Source organism: Microcaecilia unicolor, chromosome 7, assembly GCF_901765095.1.
Source record: "Microcaecilia unicolor chromosome 7, aMicUni1.1, whole genome shotgun sequence".
NCBI classification, from domain to species: domain Eukaryota; kingdom Metazoa; phylum Chordata; class Amphibia; order Gymnophiona; family Siphonopidae; genus Microcaecilia; species Microcaecilia unicolor.
Genome location: NC_044037.1, coordinates 184,845,679 through 184,857,833, shown reverse-complemented (window position 1 = coordinate 184,857,833; position 12,155 = coordinate 184,845,679). Strand labels below are relative to the sequence as shown.

The 12,155-nt window shown below is 40.9% G+C and overlaps 1 protein-coding gene across 1 annotated transcript in view; it reads right to left on the bottom strand.

Annotated features, from left to right (window-relative positions):
• UNC80 (unc-80 homolog, NALCN channel complex subunit) overlaps window positions 1-12,155 on the bottom strand; it is a 417,216-nt gene that overhangs the window by 109,922 nt on the left and 295,139 nt on the right. Inside the window, 5 exon segments of the mRNA XM_030209474.1 lie at window positions 3,843-4,118; window positions 5,024-5,116; window positions 5,781-5,951; window positions 9,727-9,823; window positions 10,384-10,522. Of these exon segments, the coding sequence (XP_030065334.1) occupies window positions 3,843-4,118; window positions 5,024-5,116; window positions 5,781-5,951; window positions 9,727-9,823; window positions 10,384-10,522 (776 nt within the window).

Genomic DNA, 12,155 nt, shown 5'->3' with positions numbered 1-12,155 from the left:
GAGGGAAAACGGAAGGATAGGGAGAGAAAGAGGGAAGATGCTGGATGGAAGAATGCAGAAAGAAATAGGGGAGACACTGGAAGGATGGGGAGAGAAAGCAGAGCTGCTGGATGGAAAAGAGGAATAGAGAAAGACTGGAGAATAAGAGGAAGGGGCATGGGGAGAACAAGGGTGAGGAAAAGATGAAAAGCCACAGGTAGATGAAGGAAATTAAAGAATGGATAGTAAGAATGAATTAAATCTGGACAGAGAGAGAGCCTGAAAAATATTGAAGAAAGCAAAGAAAAAGGAGACAAAAATGTCAAATGGCACAGAAGAGTTAAGCGAAAACAAAGGAAAGGAGAATCACAGACTGGGACCAATATGGAAAGAAAAACAGTCACCAGACAACAAAGGTAGAAAAAAATCATTTTATTTTCATTTTAGTGTTTGTAATATGTCTAATTTGAGAATTTACATTGGCTGTCTTATTTTGCACTGGGTATACTACTACTACTACTTAGCAAATCACGTTATTTTTTTCTCCTATAGTACTGTAATATTTTCAATGATGTCTGTTTATATGCGCCATGGCTGGTATAGGGGGTGTGGTTAATGTGGGTGTGGCTATCAGGGGTGGAGCCATATGTGGTGACCCCGCCCATAATGAGTACCGGCACCTTTTTTTCTACAAAAAAAGCACTGTATATATATATATATATGTTTTAAAAGTCCTGCAGAGTCCGTAGGGAAAAGTACACTTATACCCCCCTCCCATATTTAGTTGGCAGCGGTTAGCATTATTTTAAATGCCTACTGTTGCTGGCTAGTTTAGCCCCCAATATGCAGCGCCGGGTCATATCTCTTGGCACCGAAACTGATTATGAGATAAATAAGGGGGAGCTGGCTGACAGAGCTTATGCAGGCCCCAGCTGACATTCAGTACTGCAAGAGGTCACTGCAGCCATTTTGAAGAAGCTGCCACTAGGGGCAGGAGCAAGGGGGGTTTGCTCCTGCCCCCGATGCCCCACTGGACCACCAGGGAGGTCAGGTAGGCCCCTACTGGGAGGTGGGGGTGGGGATGGGAGGGGCTTTGTAAGTAAGAGAGTGGAAGAAGCATATTTTTAGCTAAGTTTGGAACCCAATTAATTTCTGAGAGACTAGCAAACCCAAGCAATTTTTTAAAGTAGGCAAAATACTTTGCTTTCTTAATGACTTCAAGCTTCCTTGCTTGTAAAGGACTGAAAAGGTGGGGGTGGGGGTGGGGGTGGGGGTGAGGGAGGTCACAAGCTGCAAAGTATTCCTGAGTGATTGTACTTTTTATTTCATATATATTTTGTTCTGTTGCTGCCTGGAAAATAAATCCTACTCAATCCACTTGTAAGCTGAGTAAAGGATAATTAGGGATTCCACTGTTGAAAGAGAGCATAGGGCCATGGAAGAAACAGCTGCAGCTCCAAATACTTCCTGACCAGGTCCGTAGACAAATGTCAATCCATGCAACCTGTGACATTATATACAGAAGACTGCATAACCTCCAATAACAATTTCTCAAAGCTTAGAGATCTGTACATACTTGCAAATCATACCTCTTGACACTCACTTAAAGCTGTCACTCCCCCCCCCCCCCCCACACCTTTTACAAAGCTGGGCTGTTTTGGCATTACCGCACCAGCAGCTGCTAGCATGGCTTTGTAAAAGGTGTGTGGGGGGGGGGGGGGGGGGAGGGGTTTAGATGGTTAAGGGAGCAATTCTGAATAGCCCCCATAGTTGGAAAGTACACCTGGGTAGTTTCTCTTTGAAAACTGAAGGGCCCTTTTACTAAGGTGCGCCAAAAAAACGGGCTGCACTAGTGTAGGCGCATGTTTTGGGCACGTGCAGACCCATTTTTCAGCGTACCTGCAAAAAAGGCCTTTTTTGCCAAAAATGGACTTGCGGCAAAATTAAAAATTGCTGCACGTCCATTTTGGGTCTGAGACCTTACCGCCAGCCATTGACTTAGCAGTAAGGTCTCACGTAGTAACTGTGTGGTAGTTGTTTATGTGCGTAGAATGACGGTTACTGCCCGGTTTTTGCTGCACGCCAGAAAATAAAAATGATTTTCTGGTGCGCATAGCGGACACGTGGCAAAAATGAAATTACTGCAAGGGCCATGCGGTAGCTAGGCAGTAACTCAAAACTGAAGCACATTGGGCGCACATAGGTACCTACGCGGCTTAGTAAAAGGGCCCCTGAATAGTGTAAAGTATGCATGCTAAAAGCACCCATGTGCTTTGCACGTATAGTCAAGGCATGTATATTTTTGAAAATCCCAAATTTGCATGCTAATTTCTTTCCCCAACCAAACGTCTCCCCAGGAATGCCTCTCATTATGGAATTCCGCATGCACTTTTAGCAGTTTTCAAACAAGCCATTTTGCCCAGGTAAATTGCCTCTTAAGCACCATTCTTCTCAAATAGATCTAAGGATTAGGTTTCAAATCCATCCCTAGCGAAATGGTTGTGATAAATTTCAGCTAACATCTGTTGGTCAAGTGCCCACAAACCACAAATTTGCATAAAATGTAAAGTAGGATTTTCAATGATGATTATTCTTAGAAGCAGTCCAGAATCAAGAAAGCACAGAGAGTAAACTTTCTCCTGCCAATAAAGATATGGGTAACCCAGGTCACAGATGAGATCTTTGGTAGGGAATTATAGTAGAGACCTGCACTGCAGCTATCAACTTACGTGGTCGGTTCACAGAAAGAGGACTTCAGTGTTTATTACAGCAGCTCCCTGTGTGTATACCAACACAAAACTGACAGGAGTATATTACACATGTAAAACAATGTCACTATACAAATTAGATTTAGTCCTCGTGGAAGCAAGATTTCCCAAAAGAATAAGATACTTGACACAGGGGCGTAGCCAGACAACAGATTTTGGGTGGGCCTAGGCAAGAAGTGGGTGGGCACCAAGGGTTTCCCCCCCCCCAACCACCACCCAAAAAATATCTCAGCTGGTGAGAAAACGCTTCTTTCCATCTTGGCAGTCTGCAGCAGGCATGCACTGAAAACTGAGCATGCGCAGGTGCCGTTATTGTGGAGAGTAGCGTTTTCGTTACCATCAGGGGGAAATCTTGAGCTGGCTGAGCTTGGGATCCTCACCAGCTACCGCTAAATGTGTGCTACTGTTAGACAGACCTGAGCCCTAAGTGGGTGGGCCCCGGCCCACCCAGGCCCACCTGTGGCTACGCCACTAACTTGACAGCAAATACACATCCATTCCTGCATGTCCTTATCAGTATTTTACAAAAAGCTCAATGTTTGGCAGAGCTTTTTGTAAAATACCACTAGAACTGAGTATGTCCTTACCAGGATGCTGAATTACAGTTTCAAAGTCCTCTGTAAAATGGGCCTTTATATCTCCTAAATTTTAGTACATCTGTTCCATCAATGTTCACTATATAGAAACAGGAAGTTACTTTGAGTTCTATGCATGTTTGCTTATCCTGTGTATGCAGGGTTGCAAGTATTAGTATTACCTGTTTTGTATAGCCAGTTACTACTTTATGAAAATGAGCAATAATGCTTTAATTGCGTCCCCTGACAACATCAGAACCCATTTACTGCTTCCTTGTTTCTGGGATATGTATATCATTAACTGCCAGAGAAAATGATCACACTATCACATTCTCTTTACTCTCTAGTGAAGACAACAGAAAATGCAGAAGCCCCTCGGGTGAATTAATTACCAGGCTGTAAGATTACTTATCTGAACCCAAGCCAAAGATACTATAAAAGCCACACTTTTTTTTTTGCAGTATATACATGTGCAAAGCAGGATACTATTTTACTTCATGTTGGACAGTAAGAACGGTACCTCATATGAGACTTAACATCTAGTAATTCCAGGGATGTGACCCGTGGTTCACCAGCAAGGTTCTGCAAGATCTTCAGCCTGGGACCACAATGCTTATAGAACTCTGTGCAGATATTCAGTAGAGATTCCCGAGGCCTCCGAAATTCCTCCCGAGCAATTCGTTCATCTAGCTCCTCCCGTGGCAGACCCTGGCCTTCCTCTAAAAGGTGAAGGTTATCCCTACAGTATAAACAGGCAAATGTTTATTAGAGTAGAGCAGTGGAGTGAGAATTAATTCTGTTGTATGTTCTTTTCCCATTATACACTGGAGGACGACTGAATTTCAGGTTTCAGCTGTTTCGGTTTCAGACAAAAATGCCGGCGCATTTTTGGCTAAAACTGAAACTCCCCTGACCAAAATCAGCAACCACTCTCTGCCCCCTCCAACCACCCACGTGTCCTCCCCAGGCCTAATTTAGAAGCCCTGTTGGACCAGTGATCAAGCCGTGGCAGGAGTGATCCTCAATTGCTCCTGTCCATGCCGGCTTTGTATTCACAATGGCTGCCATATCTTCCCATGGCAGTCTTGTTTTGAGATTGGATCCAGCTTGGGCAGGAGTGACTGGGGATCACTCCTGCTCATACCAGTTCCAATCTCAAAATGGCTGCTGCAACCTCCAGTGGCAGTCTCATGAGACTGCTGCAGGAGATTCCAGTAGTCATTTTTTTGAATGCAGAGCAGACATGAGTAGGAGTGACTGGGGATCACTGCTTCCCCAACTAGGCATCTAGACCACCAAGGCTTCCAAACAAGGCGTGGGGAGGAACTATGGGTGGTGAAAGGGTGGCGCTTTTGGTTGAGAGGGGGCTGGCTTTCTGTTGGGAAAGCGTGCGGTCTGCCTTTGGTCTGGGAGTGGAGGGTGGAGGGCATGTCATACCTGTTTTGGCTTTCGTTTTGGCCAAAACTGTGCAGTAAATTTCAGCTGCAGATTCGGTTTCAGCTGAAACCGAAAAACCCAGTTTCAGTCGCTCTCTATTATACACATTCATGATTTGATTTCATTCTGCACACATGCACCATCATGAGAAGATAAAACCAAATATACATTATGATCAGGATACCAATGGGACTTTGAAGGGGGGAGATGTAAAGAATGGGATGTGATCAGGAAAAGGAAACAAAAATAAAAAAATTGACCTACCTTGTATTTACCCCAGCTGACATGGTATGATTGGCTGTTGTGGCTCCTTTATGACCTTGGTCACACCTGCTCATCTGAGGGGCAGTCATGGGCCTTTAAAAGATGATCATTGGCAAAACAACATTCAGAATGCAAAGAATTACATAAGGTAATTTCTGTCAATCTGCAAACTGAAGCATAGTTTTGAAATAAGTATTTTTACAGTGGAGATAATTATAATTTGCAACTATCTGTAGAAGGAAATGAAGGAGTCTTGCTCACCTGACTTTACACTCACAGAGACCTAAGTGATGCCAGGGTTTGTTTTTTTTTTTAACATATATCTTTCTAAACTAGAAGTTCCCACTGTATAAACAACCATGTACAAATGTATTTCCCACACTCTTATAGATATTTTACAAAAGGCTCTGCATGCAGTCAGCTTTTTGTAAAATACTCTGTTAATTGTGCATTTCCTGAATTGTGCAACCCTTATCTTACTTTGCAAAATTGGGCTTATATAGTTATTGTCGGTGTGCCATTTTATATAAGTATATTTTATACTGTTCAGTTTTTAAAAGTTTCTTTTGATACCAATAATTTTGTGCATCTTTTCTTCATAATTTTTTCAAGCAAACGTATCTAATATATGTATATAACATGTATGATATTGTTACTCAAATATAATTATTCTCGAGTTTTCCATTTCTTCTATTTTCCCATTCAATTCAAATTTTCCATGGAAATTTCCAATTTTGTTCAGGATATATGTTTGTACCTGGTGAGAGCTTCCACACTATATAGAAGAGCCTGCAAAGAGGTAGCCAGGGCAGCAGTGGCTGCAATTTCTTCACGGGCAGCCGATACAGTCTCTAGTTGTGATGTCTGCCTTTTCAGTTTTTGCAGGTAGCAGGGGACTAGGGCTTCCAGTACCATCAGCATCTGAAGGCTAAGTGACATAATATCTAATTAACGTAAATCAGCGTTAGTGGATTGTGGGGCTCATTTTTGAAAGAGAAAACATCCCAAAAGTGGCATAAACCAGCAGATGGATGTTTTTCTCGCAAAAACGTCCAAATTGCTATTTTTAAACCCAGTTTTTAGACGTTTCGTTTTTCTATGCTGTTCATCTGCAGTGCATCCAAATCACAAGGGAGCACCCAACGCATAATTAAACTCTGGAATTCGTTGCCGGAGAATGTGGTGAAGGCGGTTAGCTTGGCAGAGTTTAAAAATGGGTTAGACGGTTTCCTAAAGGACAAGACCATAAACCGCTACTAAATGGACTTGGGAAAAATCCACAATTCCAGGAATAACATGTATAGAATGTTTTTACGTTTGGGAAGCTCGCCAGGTGCCCTTGGCCTGGATTGGCCGCTGTCGAGGACAGGATGCTGGGCTCGATGGACCCTTGGTCTTTTCCCAGTGTGGCATTACTTATGTACTTACATGTTGGAGATGTCTCAAGAGTGGGATTTGGGAATTCCTAAGACTTGGATGTTTTTCTGCCATAATAGAATAAAACAAAAATGTCCAGGGCTAAAAGTTGGATGTTTTTGTCTACATCTGTTTTAATAACGAGTAAGCCCAAAAAAAGTGCCCTAAATGATCAAATGACCACTGGAGGATTAAAGGAATGACACCCTCTTACTTCCCTAGTGGCCACTGATCCCCTCCCACCCCCCACCCCCAAAATGTGAACAAAACAGTAAATACTAGCATCTATGACAACTTCAGATGTTATGGCAAGTCATAATAGAGCATCAAGCAAGTCCCTGGAGTAGCCTAGAAGTCGGTGCAGTGCATTGTAGAGAAGGGGACCCAGTCCCATAATCCACTCTAACTGTTACACTTGTGATGGAAAGTGTCAGCCCCCCCCCCCCCCCCAAGCCCACAAAAAAACTCTACTGTACCCACATATAGGTTGCACCTGCAGCTATAAGGGCTACTGTAGTGGTGTACAGTTGGTTACAATAAGTTTTTGGTGGGTTTTGTAGGGCTCATTATATAAGGAAGTAAGGGTGAGATGTCTACCTAGGACCTTTTATGTGAAGTCCACTGTAGTGTCTCCTAGGGTGCCCCACTGCTCTGCTGGGGTGTCTGTGTGGCCAATCTACTAAGAATGCTGGTTCCTCCTACACCCCAATGCTAATTTCCGAAACAAAAAGATATCCATTTTTCAGGGTTGAAAATGGCCATGTTTGTCACTTGATTTTTGGACGTTTTCAGTAAAACATTCAAAGTCAGATTTAGACGATATATCAGAAATGCCCCTTTCTATCACACAAGTTTCTCTGCCTATCTACCTGGTTATCTAGATGAAGGGACACTTAAAAGGGTTTGCTTTAGGAGAAGTAGAAATAGCTGGGTATCAAAATTATAACAGGATAATAAAAAATAAAAATAAAATACTACATGTTGTAAGAAATTTAAGGGTGCTTTCATTTTTATCATCCGATTCAGAGAGTCAGGGATCAGAATTCAGCCTACAGGCATAATCAATCCTTAACTTCTTGGTTTTGTTGTATCAACAAGTCAGGTATTTCTATGCTGTTCGCTTAAAGCTTTACCTTACTTTACAATATTTAACATCCCGCCTCACTAGGTCCTTTTACAAAGCTTCAGTAAGTGCTAGGGCATGCTTACTACTTACTGAAAAGGGCTTACAGGACAGGACAAGGTGTCCCAAAATAATTGTGCAATATGCGCACACAAACTGCATGCTAAATGCATGTCGGGGTGTTTTTGCGCTAGTCAGTTGACGCATCTACATTCCCACATATTAACCCCCTAATTCTGTAAGTCAACAAAAATTGCACACACTCAATTGAATGTGCAATTTAATTAAATAACAAGCTAATTAGTGCCAATAATTGGCTTTTTAACAAGCTATTATTGGCACTAATGAAATTTAATTGAACTTTAAATGTATAAATTTAGGCAGGGGATCCACACCTAAATTTTACACATGATTTGAAGAAGGGGGCGTGGAAATGGGATTGTTATTGGCAGAATGGGGGTGTTCCTAAAATTCATGCGCGCTGTTATAGAATAACCAGGATATGTGGCTAATGTAGGTATGTACATTTGCACCATGTTTCAGTTGGTGCAAATAGCCGCGCCTACAGTTAGATGCGATTCCCAGGCATAAGTGCTATTCTATAAACCACACCTAACTTTAAGTGTGGTTTATAGAATATCGCTTTTTTGGTGTTATATATACAATCTAGCCTAACTGATTAGCACATGATTAGCGCGCGAGTCCTTACCACCTACAAAATAGATAGTGGTACGGGCTCACATGCTAATCTTTTTTAATGGCTACGCGATAATGGTAAAATTAGTGTGTGGCCATTAATTCGGAAATTTTCATCTCTGTTAAAAATGGCCTTAACACAGGGAAAAGAACCACATAAGGGTGCATTAAGGCCACTTTTTAGCGCGGCTTAGCAGAAGGACCCCCTATATAAGCTCAAGGTGAGTTACAATAAAAAAATTGATACATATATAAAGCAACAACAATAATAACAAGCATCACCTATAGTTTATAATTTATAACTTCAGATTTGATATACCACTGCTTCCAATTAAAAATGATCACAGCAGTTCACAATAAAACAATAAAAAGAACAGAATAAAAGAACACCAATATAAAATAGGATAGACAGCAATCAACCCAAGGGCAGAACATTCATACCAGAGCATACACATCAAGACTGGCAGGTACCCATCATACTTACCCCAATTTTACTACTTAGTCATAAATGTCCTCTTATAAAGCATGCTTTTAAAAGTATATAGCTATGTATAATGGAAGAAGAAAAAATGCAGTGGACAAAACTATGAGAAGAAAAATAGTTCTTGGTTGGGTTGGAGACAAATCATCAATAGCATCAAGGAGCAATCCTTATTGCCAGTTTCTCAAGAAGTTATTGTATCATGTTCGATTAACTGTACTTTTTGTAGGAGGTGTCTAAGGCTGAAAATTAAAGGAATTTTTCATATGCTGTACATTGCAAAAGTCAAGAAGGAACCTTTTCATTTTCTAGGTGGACAGAAATGGACATACGTAGAATGCTATTTTTATATTTGCAATATGAATATCTGACTGTTAAGTGTTTGATGGAAAATCAATAAACAGATTCATGAAAATTCATCTGTGCTGGGTCTTTTGTATGCCAGATGAATTTTGATGTTTGGCAATAAACCTTGGATTGGATGTTATAGTTATTCCATTTTGGAATTCCTTACCTTCTACAATATGCCTTGAATCTTCCTATTTCACTTTTAGAAAGAAACTGAAAACTTTCCTATATTACGATTGATGTCCTATGTAAAACTGAATAAAACCTTCCTGATGGCTAATGCTAGACGGCATTTGTAAAATGGTCAAAATTCCATGGATAATGTACACTGATATGCTGTTGTATCTCTAAGCAAATTGCTTACAGATTCACTGTAAACCGTTTGTAAAATATTCATAATTCCATGAATAACGTATACTGATATGCAGTTGTAACTCTAAGGAAATTGCTTACCGACTTAATGTAAATTGACTTGAACCCTTTTAGGGGCTACAGCCGTATACAAACAATAGATTGATATTGATATTGATGTATTTGGACTCCTTGGTTACCTTTTCTCCTCCCCTTGGTCATCTAGCCCCCATACTACCCCTCCTTGTCTTCAACAGGACTAAGATAGAAAATAAGAGCAGTTGTTACCTTCTGAATGATTCTGGGGCATATGCCACCACTGTCACACACAGTTTGATGCCTTCACTTATAGAGAATGCCAGATCTTCATTTCCATAGCAGAAATCTGTGAATACAAATGGAAAGAAGAAATGATTTGCAGTCTGGTGATCTCTGGAAAGAAAGACATGATGCATGGCCTACAAAATATTCTCTCCAAAATGTATACAGATGATTATGTACACAGAGAATTCTCTTGTTTGAAAGTAGGAAATACTTATAAAGTTTCCTTTCTTTTAAACTGTATTTTTATTAACTATGCATAACATAGTTGACACCCCGTCAAAGAGAGCTAAATAGGGGCCCTTTTCGTAAAGCTTAGCTTGTGCTAACAGGCATTACCGCATGCTAAATGCCATGTGGCCGTCAGGTATAAAATAGGACATGCAGCATCTAGCATGCACTAATATCTGATAGCACACGCGCTAAGCTTTAGTAAACGAGCCTCATGGTTGTTTTCATTTCTAAAATATGAAAACATTTGACTTTCCTTACTGAAAGTGATCTGTTTCTATTTCTGCTGGCAGAGATGAGCAGAGAGACAGGAAAGAAATGTAGAGAGAAATGTGCTTTTGGTTGATAAGGGAGAGGAGGTGGATGCCAAACAAATATTTCTCTCCTTATTACCTAATGATTTCAGGGGTCTTTCTGCTTTCACCAGCTCTAAGATGTCCAAAATATCAGGTGTATCTCCTTCCAAAGATTGCAGCAGGTCAAAAAGGCACTGAGCTGATACCCCTTTGCTGGGTCTGCTATTTGTAGCATCCTATATGAAATAACAGAATATATCAACTTCTCAGAATAGTCTCTGAACAGCTATGCGCTCTGTTTTCCAAGATTTTTTCTCTCATTCCATATCTCAGATAAAATTATTTTTAAACTAGGGAGGTCTGTCTTTGTTTGCATGCTTGACACTTCCCTTTGCTCATGTACAAAAATAAAATTCAAAAAAATTCCAAACATCAGTTTGAAACAGTTTTATGCAAACATGGTGCCAGTTGATTCTTGGTGTGGGTGGGGGTGGAACTAACAATTTCTCCTTGCTCAATTGGAACATCTATGGTTGCAATCTTTTATCGTTTATGCTATGCTTTTATCTATTTTCATGTTTAGTATCATACTTTATTATCTTTTTATGTTAGAATCTATTTTTTGTTATTACATATTGTTTGAGGTTCTTGCTGCTTAGATTTTATACATGTTCTGACAAATTGAACAGGCTGCACCTGGTCTGAGAGGAGATATGATAGAGGTCTATAAAATACTGAGTAGAGTGGATCGGGTAGATGTAATTCATTTAAGCTAATAAGTAATAATTTAACACAAATCAGAGAAAATACTTCCTCACTTTTAATGTGTAATTAAACTCTGGAATTTGATGCCACAGAATGTGGTAAAAGTGGCAGGGTTTAGACAAGTTCCTAAAAGAAAAGTCCATAAGCCATTATTAAGATGGACTTCGGAAAATCCACTGCCTGGAATAAGCAGCATAAAATCTACTTTATTCTTTTGGGTCTTGCCAGGTACGTGTGCCTTGGATTGGTTATTGCTGGAAACAGGATACTGAGCTTGACGGACCTTCGGTCTATCCCAGTATGGCAACATGTATGTTCTTAAAATTGGTTTATAAATATTAAAAAATAAAATTGAATACATGTTTTGAACAATAGGCACTGTAATTTTCTATTAATAGATGTTTTAATAGCCATGGCGTAAATTCTCAAACGTTTGTTGAAATTAAGGCGCTGGGATGATGTATGCTAAGCAAGAATTCTATAATTGCAGTTGTGTGTGAAACTGCCTTTATAGAATACTAGTGTAAATTTGCATTTATACACCTAACTTTTGCCCCAATGATCAGTAGCAACGGGGACGCTAGAGGCCAATAGCACTGTACTAGTGTCCAAGTTTGGTCCCATCCAATTATCAGAGCCGGTGAGCGCATATAACAATGAGCTCGCCAGCTCTGAACGCAATGAGCATACAAATGTATGCTAAAGAGGGCATTACCTATTCTTCCCCATTGCTCAGTGGACGGTGCTGCTCCCGCAGCAAACCATATGCCAGCTCAGAGCTGGTGTTAGAGGTGTGGAGCATTGGAGAGGAATGGGGAGCCCTGTCCAGCATGCATTTGCATGCTTGCAGGCCCTCCCCCCTCCCCAAAGCGATCAAGGCCCTGGTGACTGACTACCCAAGTCCCCACACCCTCCTGGGAAAGTGAAGGGGGGGCAGGATGTCCGGCGGACCTCCAGCCCCCTGACATAAGGGAAAGGGAAATGGGATTTGATATACCGCCTTTCTGAGGTTTTTGCAACTACATTCAAAGTGGTTTACATATATTCAGGTACTTATTTTGTACCGGGGCAATGGAGGGTTAAGTGACTTGCCCAGAGTCACAG